Source organism: Oncorhynchus kisutch, linkage group LG2 (genome assembly GCF_002021735.2).
Source record: "Oncorhynchus kisutch isolate 150728-3 linkage group LG2, Okis_V2, whole genome shotgun sequence".
NCBI classification, from domain to species: Eukaryota; Metazoa; Chordata; class Actinopteri; order Salmoniformes; family Salmonidae; genus Oncorhynchus; species Oncorhynchus kisutch.
Genome location: NC_034175.2, coordinates 47,364,935 through 47,378,248, shown reverse-complemented (window position 1 = coordinate 47,378,248; position 13,314 = coordinate 47,364,935). Strand labels below are relative to the sequence as shown.

The following is a 13,314-nucleotide window of genomic DNA, read 5'->3' as shown; positions in this document are numbered from 1 at the left end:
TGCCATGCCTGGTGCCTACACATTTTTAAACTCCCCTCTTATACAAAGCATGATTTTGCCATAAAAAAACTGCAACGGTAATGTGTACAGTAGTACTAGCAGCAAAGGTTTAATGTAAAATTGTGTTGAAACTGAGGCTGGAATTGTGGCAGAGACCTCCACTTCTTTATCTGATGTAGTCATGTGACCAATCATAATTGATGACACTAAAACAAATACACAACTAGCTCACCTTTCCCTGCATGTCATTCACCATCCCAGGGGAGTACATGTGCCCCTCGCTCCCAATCTTGCCTGGCCATGGAGGGAAGCCTTTGCCCTGGCCCCAGAGTAGATCCCCCGGGTAGTGGGCCGGAGTTCTGGGCCTGTGGTGGAGCGGGAGCCCCTCACTGGAGGAGGGAGAGTCCCCAGGCCTCAGGTCTTCCTCGCCGCTCAGGCTCCCGTTCAGGTGCCCATTGTAATGCCCATTGTAGTGGTTCCCATTGAGTTGGCCATTCAGATGTTCGTTGTAGTGGCTGTAATCCTTGGTAAAAAGGCCCTCTGGTGGGACAGAGGAAGAACCAGGGGACAGGCTGGGGTGTCTGGAATGTAGTCTTCCCGAGGTGAGGACCCTACCGTTGCCGTTCATATGGGCATACAAGTCACTGGGGAAGTGCAGTGTTGTTTGGTCCTGAGGGCCAAAGTGGACCTGGGCCTGACTTTTGGGCCTCTCTGGGTAGGTGCCGTTTCTGCTCTGGGCTAAGGAAAGCGGTTGGAGGAGCTCGTCATTACGCCACAGACCAGCCTGCTCCTGGCCCTCCGCCTGCCCATCCCATTGTCTTCTCTGGGCTCCGTGTCGCGGCGAGCGGAATCTGGCAGGAGCTTCCATAGCAACAGGAGAGAAGCTGTTGTTCCTTTCAGGGGTCTTCTTGCGTGGCCGACCCACCTTGGGTTGGTGTCGGGGCTCTGGCACTGGCTCCTGATATGAGCGAAGGGGGCCATGAATGACAGAGTTAACCGCATGGGAGAGGTCGACAGGCTCGCCGACAACAGAAGCAGCGAAGGTACCGCTAGCACCTGTTGATGTGATGACATTAAACACGCTTTTGCTGGCCGTGCCCATCGCTGCCCTGTGGATGGTATCAATAACTTCTCCCCCACCACCTGGAAGGTCCTCGGCAGCCTGGTATTCTTGATGACCCTTCTGGAGACAAGGGGCACCGGGTTGGGACATGGACATCATCCCCGGTCGACTCATCATAGTTCTGGTTGGCAATGGAATCGTCTCAGGCAAATCTACCTGTAACAAAAAGAGAGAGAGAGGTTCAAATATGTTGAAAGTAGCTAGGTTTCCATCCAATTTGCGACAGATTTTCATGCAAAAGATGTGTTTCCATCAAACAGACTTTTTGCGGATAAAAGCTGTGCGTGATGACATACGCACATTAAAAAAACTTTGCTGTTAAATTCCCATGTACCAGTACAAATTAGATGGGTTTCCATCGCATTTTCATCTTTACTGATGGTTTTGTCAACAAAACTGTTAGGTTATATAGCAAAATGTGCGAGGTGTTGTCACATGCGCTTGTAGCCAACACCTCACAGATACTGTGGGTAGGCTAACTACATTGTAAGATTATTATGGATAAGAGCAATATTATTTGTATTTGTCAAACAGCAGCCAAGCATTGATCATCATGTCACCAGAACATGACCCTTGATATTTATTGGAAAGGAGCATCAAGCTCATCATCTTGCACATTCACCACCCTATGAAGTTAATCATAATTAATTTAATCTGTAGCCTAATAAACTGCATGGTTTCCCAAGTCGTAGTGGGAGGACCACACAACATATCATTATGTGACTCCAAGTTTACTTCGATATAATGGTTATTATATCAACATTTGCACAAGACATTTCCACTGCCATTTCACGCATAATATATTTTTCCGACACAAAAATGTCCCACCATGTGTCGAACAAACCAATTGTCTGTCGGAATTTTTTAAATTGTACCGGCATTTCATGTTTCCGTCAGCCCAGTGGTGACCTTTTTCATACGTCATTCAAGAAATGTTGAATGGAAATAAACAATAAACATCCCTAAACTGCCAAACAAACATCCAAATACACAGAAAGTCACCACAATTATTTTGGGGCTTGAACTGGAAAAAAACTGAATGTCTGACCTGGAAGCTCTGAAGGAGGCTGTTCATGGGGTTGGAGGAGGCATCATCACAGAGAGGGACATCAGGGTGGGAGCCTTGGCACTGGAATCTGTGCTGCTGCTGGCCCTGCATGTAGTGCTGACCAGGACCCTGGGTCAGACCCTGATGTTGGACCTGAACAAGTGGTTGCAGTCTCTGTTGTTGCAGTGTATGGGCCTGGCTGTTCCTGATGAGAGACTGAAGACTCTCCTCTCGGGCCTGCCTCAGCTCACAGCTCAGAGAACTACTGACCTCACCTGCACAAAGGGAGAGAGAGAAAGGAGAGAGAGAGAGAGAGAAAGGATAGGCGTGAGAAAGGTGCGAGAATGAAAAGTGAAGTGAGGGAGCGGGAGTAGAGGAAGATCTGATCATGAGGACAACACCACTACAAGCCAATTTAGTTTTTTCAAAGATAAGCAAACCAAAGGGACAGTAAGAGAGAATAGTGTGGAAGTAACAAAAAAAGTAGTTTTGCCCAAAGTTTACTTCCATTTACTTCCCTTGATTTGTGAGGACTTGATTAAACAAATAAGACAGTAAAATTAAACAGACAAGATAAGTGAGAAAATAAAGAAGACTATGTTGTTGAAATGTAAACCAAAGTGGTCAACTGTGGTTCAGTTGGCTTCCCTGACTACAGACTGAAACTTCAGGCCAATTATAGGTATTTCAGACAAAATATTGCTCCTGACTCTTAAATCAAGAAAAATATATATGAGTATATAAATCTTGGATGTACACTTCTAGAAGCCCAGCCATAGATGGATATCCATACATTACCTCAACATCGTCAGCAAGGGATATGGTGTAGAACAGGATAAGTAGCCAATAGTAGCAGTGAGTGACAAAATTAGGATTCTAAACGGTTGACAAACCTCAACAAAGTAGCCAGTAGCCACCATGATCCGCTAACTGACGGTTTCGGAGGACATTTCCTGAATCCACAGAGCTTGGACACGAAGTGAATGTGATCATTTGTGTGGAGCTCCTGTATCGAAACAGAAATGCATCCCATGTTTATGGATGAGTGGCTCTCACTGTAAGGGTAAACGCTCCCTACTTTCTGGTAGCTCGCTAGTGACTTTTTTGACATTACTGTGAAAGTGCATAAAATACAAGATCCCCCTAATGTAATTAGCCTACACTAAAGGCTCAGCTGTCTATATACATTTGACTCCTGATAAGTGCACATATCAAAAGGAAATGAATGCTCCATTCAAGTGGAGTCCCAATTCAAATATATTATTTCCCTTTTCTTGTGCTACTGCCGGCTATCTGCAATCACAACAATCCCAAGCCATTGCGTACATCAAACTAGAGCTAAGGATTCCACAGCTGGGAATGCAGACATGTATCTGTTGGTCACAGACAACTTAGAAAATAAAATGGGCCTCAGGATCTCGTCACAGTATTTCTGTGCATTCAAATTGCCATTGATAAAATCCAAATTGTGTTCGTTGTCCGTAGCTTATTCCTGTCCATACCATAACCCCACCTCCACCATGGGGCACTCTGTCAGCGTTGTGAACATCAGCAAACCGCTCACCCACACAACGCCATACACGTGGTCTGCAGTTGTGAGGCTGGTTGAATGTACTGCCAAATTCCCTAAAATGACGCTGGAGTCACCTTATGGTAGATAAATTAACATTAAATTATCTGGCAACAGCTTTGGTGGACATTCCTGCAGTCAGCATGCCAATTACACACTCCCTCAAAACTTGCCACATCTGTGTAATGAGCATACTGTTTAATCAGCTTGTTGATATGCCACATCTGTCAGGTGGATGGATTATCTTGGCAAAGGAGAAATGCTCACTAACAGGGATGCAAACACATTTGTGCACAACATTTGAGAGAAATAAGCTTTTTGTTCATATGGACATTTTCTGGGATCTTTTATTTCAGCTCCTGAAACATGGGATAAAACTTTATATGTTGCGTTTATATTTTTGTTTGTTCGGTGTACTTTAATCTGGAGGCAGAGTTTATATACCACTCATCCTCCCAACCACCTAAAACCATTAAGATCAATATTACACAAGAGGGCACTTTTCCCAGTGTAATCCACCCCGTTTTCAACAATATTGTTTTTACTAAAACATTAAAGCTGCATAATACACCTTTTTTTCTAGAGCAAGTCTACATCTTTTACATCTAGCTAATACGTTTTGTGCTTGAACTTTTTGTTGTTGTTGTTGTTAAGTTTGATAAATGTGAACTTGCTCATTAGTTAGCTAGCTAGCAAACGTTAGCTTGCTAAATGAGCCAGGCAGTCACACACACTTCATATGAAACAAATGTGGTGGTAAGTGCAGCACATTGCACACACCACTAAATGCTTTACCAAGCTAGCTATCTAGCAAGATGAATAAATACTTTAATTCACTCACCATTACCCCATACTACCAATGTCAGTTCGCTTGCTAGCTAAACTAAAGTTAGCTAAATGATTAGCATCACCATTTGACAATTAGCACAAGATAGCTAGCTAGCTACTGCACTGGCACTCGGCAGCTAAAAGGCAGTTGTTTAATTCAGAAATGAATCCCTTGCTATTTAATAATGTTGCTAACTACACTGGTTATCTAGTTGTGCCCATCTGGCTAGAATCAAAAAGGGTTTAATACCAATTCTAGGTAGCAACATTAGCACAACATTCGCTATCTACAGCACACAAGCCAAACATCGCTTATTAACCTTTTTGGGATAGGGGGCAGCATTTTCACTTTTGGATGAATAGTGTGCCCAGAGTGAATTGCCTCCTACTCTGTCCCAGATGCTAATATATGCATATTATTATTAGTATTGGATATAAAACACTATGAAGTTTCTAAAACTGTTTGAATGATGTCTGTGAGTATAACAGGACTCATATGGCATTCGAAAACCTGAGAAAAATCCAACCAGGAAGTGGGAAATCTGACGTTTGTAGTTTTTCAAAGCTTGGCCTACCGAATACACAGTGTCTATGGAGTCAATTTGCACTTCCTATGGCTTCCACTAGATGTCAACCGTCTTTAGAAACTGGTTTGAGGATTCTACTATAAAGGAGGGGCTCATGAGACCTGTTTGAGTCAGTGGTCTGGCAGAGTGTCTCAGGCTCGTGGCGCGTGCTCCCGACAGAGTTAGCTCTTGTTCCAGTGCTTTTCTTCAGACATAGGAATTCTCCAGTTGGAAGCTTATTGATGTTTTATGTTAAGAAAGTTACTGCCACATTGTGGTCTGGACTATTTTTAACGAGGCTTATCCAGGGGATTGATCTGTGCTGTGACAACACACCAGTATCCTTAAGTTAAATCATTGTTTGAGAATATGACTTAGTTTAGCTGAAAATGGGTTAAATAAATGAGAAAAATAACAAAAAAGCAGGAAAAATAAGGTATGATGTGAGAAACAAGTAGAAAAACATATCTGAACATTTTTGCCTTTAAAGAGGTCTTGCACGCTGGCTTTAAATAGCTCACTTTCATTTGGCTGTGCAGCACAAAATGTTTTGCAGTCAGCACTTTGATGAAAGATGCTTAAAGAGTGCAAGTGACAAAGACGGCAACAACATGAGACTGAATTTAATGACAAGGACAAATAGTTACATGCAAAAAGATGGTCATATTCATATTTGTAAGGTAGTAGCCTAATTCACAATGTTTTTTTTTGGCCCCAAACATCTAGATGGATCATTGTAATAAAGTAGGCTATATCCAATTATTTTCAATAGACAAAAACGACCAATGTTCGCCACAAGGGGGCACAACACACATTGCAGCCCTTGCTTTATCACATGTATATAATGTATATAAATAGAGACTATTGACTTAAAACATAATATAAATCTATGATTTTGCTACACCTAGGATAAGAAGACAATAGTCAACAAAATCAAGGAGAAACAGCTGCTTACCTGACTCAGAGAGGGCTTGGACCCCACCATTGGACATCATGGGAGGCAATCCTGCCCTGCCTCTGAAGTGGGGGTTGCCTTGCGCCTGGGATGGTTTCTGATAAAGTCCAAACTGCTGCTGCTGGTGAGGGTTTGGGTTTCCCTGCATCGACCCCATGGCTGCATGTTGTCCACCATTGTAACCCAACACCCCAAAGTTTCCAGTTAAGGTGGGGTCCTGCATTTGATTTATTGGCCTGTTGAACTGCTCCATGTTTAGATCCTGGCCTGAAATCTGACCATCACTGTTCATGTTCTGGAAGCCACGGATCTTCTCTCTGCCCTGGATTTGATGCCCCTGCAAGCTCTGCTGCAAAGTCGACATCTGAGGCAAAGCTTCCTCCAAGAATGGAGATTTGCCAGATTTGGCCGGGCTTTGGCCCACGTGGCTTGGCCCATTGTGGGCACTTTGGTGGCTCATTGACTGGAGTAGCTGGGCCATGGAGGTGTTTGGGGGTAAACAACCCTGCTGCAACATTCTCCTCAAAGTCTCTGGAAAGCTAGATGAACTAGATCCAGAGCCACCCATCGGATGCTTGAGCACGTCGAAAGCTCTGTCATTGTTGATGCCACCACTGCTGCCATCACTGGACAGTTTGCGCTTGCGATTTGCCTCTCTTTGCTGAACCATACCCATGAGTTTGTCTCTTAGTGCTGCTCTTCCGCTTTGAAATTCGCCCGCCAACGGCCCAGGATTAGGTAGATATCTCTGGTTTAAAGTGCTGTGTCCATCTAGGTTCCCACCTCTTCCGCCACCAACTAGCCCTGGGTGTCCCAAACTGCTGCCACTGCGAGCCTCTGCGCCTGCACCCAATGTGCTGTCGGTATGTTTGTTTTGATTAACTAGCTGTGCTTTCGCTGCTGCTGAAAGTAGACTACTTGCTGGGAAGGAAGCAGGATTCTGCTGATCTAACATCTGGTTAAGGGGCATTCCTACCGGGTGATTCTTTTGAAGGATACTATCAGATCTGGGAGCTGGACGGTACATGGAGTTGGGATGCCTGCTTAGACCAATGTTCATCCCCCCTGGCAGTTGGTTGGGGGTATCGTTCAAGTGATGGAGTTTGTCCATCTTATATGCAGAACCTTGTGGCATTGCAGGTCGAGGGGACCCCGAGGAGGCCTGAGAGGACCGGGGAAGTGGCTTTGAACCCCCACAAGGAACCTGGAGCCCCCTCGTGGGGTGAGCGAAGCTACCATGTTCAGAAGAACTGGATAAGCAACGTGAGCGGTGGGGTGACTCCACCTTGGCGAGGACAGGCCCAGCCATATGTGCTGGGGACATGATAGGTGAGGATGAGGCGGATGACAGAGTAGGGTGGTGCTGGACCCTATGGCCATGCCCAACAGGTCCAGACTTCCCAGTTGGCAAGGGCAGGTTGCTGGGCAAAGGGACACTGGCAGGGGGGATGTTTACATTCATTGGTGGTACCTGAGATTGGGTATTGTGTTGGAGGCCAGATATGTTTGGCACTAAGGGACCCTGGCTAGGAGCCTTGCTTGGAATTGGGTCCAGGATACCAAGAGGGTCCTTCTCAGAGGTCACCTGCTTTTTCTGCAGGATGCAGGGAGGGAGCTGAGACAGGGAAAAGTGCGACTGTGGGTGGCATGCAGGCTGGGGCTTGTGTTGAAAGTCGTGGGGGAAGCTGCAGGAGGGCTGCATATTGAGGCTTTTGGCATTGACGGCAGGGGAATTTGGTACATTAGTCCTTCCTGACATGGCACACGAGGGCTGGGAGGCCGAAGGCGAGCCGTGGTGCAGGATACTGGGTGGTGAGAGATGGGTAAAACGATCACCGTTCATATGGACAGAGCCTGGGCTGCAAGCTCCATGAAAACCAAGCATATTGGGGTCAGGACTCCCCAGAGGTTCAGTCCTTGGGGAGGGAGCCCTATCACCATAATGCTGTGAGCAACATGAATTGGAGGAGGAAGGGCTGAGCAGGACACTGTGGCGGCTGTGATAGGGTGACTGTTGTTGGCTACTGTGTTCGCTGCCCCCCAGCCTTGTCCTGCTGTACCCCAAGTACAGATCCCTCTGAGGGGGAGAATCCAGTTCATGGTTATAGTACTGTTGACCAGAAACTGACATTCCTGTCTTGTTGGGATTCCTGCCATCAAGAGCCACAGAGTTGGGTGGACCATTGTGCATATTGTTCCTTATTGCTTGATGACTCAAAGGACCCATAGCTGCAGCGCCTGCAAAGCAAAGTAAACTTGTATCAATCTTTGAAATTACTTTTATCATCTCAGATTAGATAATTATATGTAATTAATTCAGCATCGTCAACCAGACCTTATAGAAAATCCCAAAACAAATCAACAATTAACAGTTCTGAATTGACAACAGAAACCCGATCTTTAGAGAAAACATAAAACAGCAGCTAAGCAGACAGTTGAATCTAAATGATATGTGTATGCATGTTCTTCAGACAGCGTCACATTTTCGCTTCTTTTTTATAACATGCTGACAGAGCAGCAATTCACTGCAGTCCTTTGCTGTGAAAATACTGCACAGAGCAGATGATTTCTGTCTGAGCTGGTCTCAATAGGTCATAAGGTTATTCTCTTTAATTTAAAATGTCTATATGGCAATATATTAAAACAGAACAAAACTAGCTAAGAATGCACAGATTGTCATGTCATTATATCAAGTTACACCGATTGGAGAATAAAAGCCATTAAGTGACATTGGCTTTCATCATCAAATGACACCCTTATGCAAAATATCATAAATAACTGGTGTTTAGGCCTATTTCAGTATTTGATCAGATATGAGACATTGAACTTCATAATCAATAAGTCACACAAATGGATGGATCTTTCCTAGGGAGCTAGTTGCATCTCAAATTGACAATATTTCTTTACATACCAGTGCCAACACTGGCCAGAGCGGGGTGTGGCAACTCCATGCTCCTGCGCAGGGTTGCCACGGTGATGACCTTCCTCTTGTGGATACACAGCTTGGTGACATTAGCATCGGCTCTGGCATCCTCAACAGTCCTCTGCTTGATAGCCGCCCCGGTGTCAAAGTTGAATATCTGAGGGGAGTGAAAGATGTTAGCGTCTGGGTGTGCCTACTCTTATCAATACACTATGCATGCGTTACTTCCTCTCTCCTCCAGTCCTGGCTACAGTAAGAAGTGTGTTAGTGTTCAGTAGTGTGTGTAGTGCATTTTCCTTTGAACTTAAATGACCCATCTACCAGGAGTGGCTCCACATTCAGGCCTGCTCACCTTATGAATGATGAGAGGACACTCCAGGCCACACTTACAGGTGCCATCAGTCAGCAGGTAGCTCTTCACCTGCTCCAGACAGGCTAGGACTAAGCCACTGGGACTGGAATGTGGAAATCGGAGAGATTGTGAGTGACTAATGTAACAGCATAGCATAACCACAGCCAAATAAAAATACAGTTTGCATCTGAAATGCCCCCCTATTCCCACAGTAGGCCTATATTCTGGTCAAAAGTAGTGCGCTATACAGGGAATAAGGTACCATTTCAGACTAAACCATACCCATTCAATTATATCAAATGACCTGGATAAAGTAGTCAGTCACAGCAAAAAAGGAAATCTCCCAAAACATAGGAGGAACAGAATACCATGAAAACAGCTCACCTTTATAATGACAAGTGCCATCAGATTAAAAGGCTTGGTTCGAAAGAAAAAAAACACATTCATTTCAAACTCAATGAAAGTAAGGGAGAGAAAAGCAGCTGGTGGGTGGAATTATGGTGCCATAAAACATGGCTCCCGACAGCATTTCATAGTTTTTCAGAGGACAATTTTCTCTGTATGAGACAGTCACTGATCTCAAACATTCTTCTCCTCAAGGCCATGTAGCCCAGATCTGCCCACCAGAGAGGGAATATACTTCATATGAAGAGGGAGGGAGGTAATATTAGACTCTCTGGAAGGTGTTATGCTTGACTAGCTCTGGTGTTGAAACATTTCCCTTCAACCCCATGGACAGAAAATGGATGGAAGTGACTTTTTCTGCCTTTCAATAAAGGCAATGGACTACGGCGTTATTGTGGTCAGCCCTATTAGGGTAACAGACAGATATGACAAGTCGTTCCACCTCAAAAAGCACAAGAAAGAGGATTGTCACCCACTATCCAAGATTCATCTGAAATTGTTTCTGTAGTTAGAAATGCTTATCTGTTTCTGCAACATTATTTTGTTGAAAGATAATTCCATCCTTGAAAAATTAAGTTAATTGATTTTAGACAAATTGCCCATTTCAATTTGTTGGATTTGTAAACTACTCAATAAACATAGTACCAGTCATCCGATTTGGACCGAACCCCCTCCTCGAACCTCCTCTTAACAAAGATTAAGACGTGGGGATTCCAAATTAATGGACAAAAGCTACCCATGGACCCCCCAAACCCCACACCAAGCCCACCCCAAAGGCCAGTGTACAGTATCAGTTCTCTATGTTTGACAAGTAGTATAGAGCTGCGGCTTGGAGTACTGGTTATTCATACTATGTAATGTATTCATAGTGAGCTTGGTGATGTTCCCCCCCCACTGTTCAGAGAAATTTGCCATAGAAGTCACTTGCACCCCCCCCCCCCCATAAATGAGTGTGAAAGTACCAGGTTTTGCCCTCTAGATGCCACTGTTCCTGCTATTGCCACACCTCACTTACCATTTGATATGGTGTGTTTAATGATTAATATATATATATATATATATATATATTAATCATTAAACACACCATATCAAATGGTAAGTTACATGAAAAGATTGATCAGTAGAAAATTGAGTGTATATTAGAAATTGGTACTGTAGAAGGAAAGAGTTCATTACCCTAAGTTCCGATTGGGGAGACTAGAGACCACAGGCTAGTTTAAATAGAGGTAGAGCAGGTCTTACCTTATGTAGACAACCCCGCTGTGGGTGATACTGCGCTGCCAACCTATAGGGACTTCAGCCGGGGGCGGCTTCCCCTCAGCACACAGCCCCTCCTTCTTGGTTCTGTTCATTGTCCACTCCTTAGGTCCGCACAACTACACCCTTGCGATGTGAGATATCACAAGTCTGTCAGAGCGCTCAGACTAGTTTGCGTCATCCTGGGGTCTCTCAGGAGTAAACTGACCAACCAAGAGAGGATGAGCTACAACAGCTTCGCTGCCGGAACTGCCAACTGCCAATCCCACCGTCGCCCGCCTCTTCCGTGGACAGGTTCACTGTGGAACCAGACTTTTGAGGCCCTTCGTCCCCATCCTGTTTATTGCCGACATGTTTAAAACCCCATTTTCATCAGTCTTTGTGAGGAGGCCATAGTAGTCGTGGGGGGACCTGGGGACATTGGGATGAGTGGTCTGAGGGAACTTGAAGTAGAGTTGCCCAAGCTACCTCTCTCACAGACCAATGGAGACGTTTCACTTTCAGTTCACAGAATCTGCTATTGGACAAATCTGGATGGATCTGGTCATGATATGATGACGTGAGTTCTGGCTGACACTAACTGCAGCTGCTGCGACCTTAGAACTCATAGTTGCAGGATCCGTCAGCATGACATCATTCCAGAGTTGATAACGGATAAGAGCAGACACAGTCCCATATATTCCAACCTGTAAAACAAGTCAAAAGTAACACGATCAAATTGACTACAAAAACTTTTGGGAATATATTTCTATCCTACATAACAAAAGGAGTATTGATCTTATTGAGAAGAATATTCCTAAATATATCCCACACAAGAAAGGAATGATCCCTCATGACACCCAGAAAAAAATAATAATGATTGAGGATTTTCAAAAAATGTAATCCATAGAATGAATAGTCCTTTGGAAGGATTGTTGACATATTTTTGGCAGTTATATCTAATAAAACTAATTGGGAAATAATTACTAAAAGTTGTGATATTTATTGCATTTTGGCATTACCCGGACCTCCTTTAAAACTCCATGGTGTTTTCATCTCTAGGTGATACAAAGTAAATTTGTTTGGTATCATATGAAGCTTTACAGCTTGATGTTTACTTTGTAGCACCTACAGATTAAACAGTAATATTTTAAACTTCAATACATTTCATAATAACTAATTTATGAACATAATAAAATAAAACATTTTAGATGTGGATTTAAAAAATATATATTGTTAAACATAATATATTCTATAGGCAAATCAAAGTTCCAGAGTGGGATCTCTGCTACTTTTAGAGTTATGACCCATTTTGTAAGCATTGTCAACAGAGTGAATGTGAAAATGGATTCAAAATAGTTGCCCTCTGCTGGTGATTTGCAGGATGTGCAAAGGAGGGCTGTGGTTGGTTACATTGCCTACTATGACAATGTATCTGTTTAAAATGGGCCATAACTTTTAAACTATCAGAGATCCCACTCAAACTTTGATATGTCCATAGAGTATATTATGTTCAACAATATATTTAAAACATTTGTATTATTTTTTATATAGATGTTTATATTTTTCAATATTCATAAATTAATATTATTTAAAAAATATATATAAATACTACTAATATTACAGAGCAAGCTGTAAAGCTTCATATGACACCAATTTTTACTTTGTAGCATTTAGATGAAACATGGAGTCTTAATGGAGAAACACATCCAGATGTCCAAAATATCCCATCTCTGAGTAATTATTTCTCAATTATGCTTTAACATAAAAATTTAAAATATATATCCTTCTTCCAAAGGACTATTCTATTGAATACATTGTGAAAATTCCCCAAAATATGGTGAGTTTTTGTCTGGATTTCGTGAGGACTCACAGGTGTTCCACAACATTTGCATAGTACCCAATAATGTCAAATCAAAGTTCACTGGTCAGTGTACACAGACTTGCAGGCGTTATAGCAGGTGCAGGGAAATGCTTATGTTACTAGCTCCAACAGTGAAATAGAATATCTCGCAAAATAAACAAATATATATCAACCGAAAATAAGAAACAACAATCCTAAGTAGATATATAAGAGTGAGCATGTATGAAAATCCACAATATGGGGTGTGTATAGACAGTATATAATTTGGAAAAGAAAATGCTATGTACAGAAGTAGGGATATTAGGATGTGCCATGTCGAGAACATATTATATAAACAGAATAGGAGGTAACCAGCATTCAATGAGTCTATATACATGAGGCATTAGTTGAGGTGCATGGCTGAGTACCAGATAGGTAGCCCGGCTAGTGAAGGTCATGTCAAAA

The 13,314-nt window shown here is 43.2% G+C and overlaps 1 protein-coding gene across 2 annotated transcripts in view; it reads right to left on the bottom strand.

Annotated features, from left to right (window-relative positions):
* The window catches only part of LOC109867409 (methyl-CpG-binding domain protein 5-like), a 59,798-nt gene that overhangs the window by 4,528 nt on the left and 41,956 nt on the right, over positions 1–13,314 (bottom strand). For both annotated transcript variants that reach the window (XM_020456561.2, XM_031796134.1), the window contains exons 2-7: positions 11,013–11,713; positions 9,366–9,468; positions 9,002–9,170; positions 6,091–8,328; positions 2,172–2,446; positions 233–1,279 (exon numbers count right to left, since the gene is read on the bottom strand). In XM_020456561.2, the coding sequence (XP_020312150.1) occupies positions 233–1,279; positions 2,172–2,446; positions 6,091–8,328; positions 9,002–9,170; positions 9,366–9,468; positions 11,013–11,122 (3,942 nt within the window). In that variant the 5' untranslated portion in view covers positions 11,123–11,713. The remainder of the gene's footprint in view (positions 1–232; positions 1,280–2,171; positions 2,447–6,090; positions 8,329–9,001; positions 9,171–9,365; positions 9,469–11,012; positions 11,714–13,314) is intronic.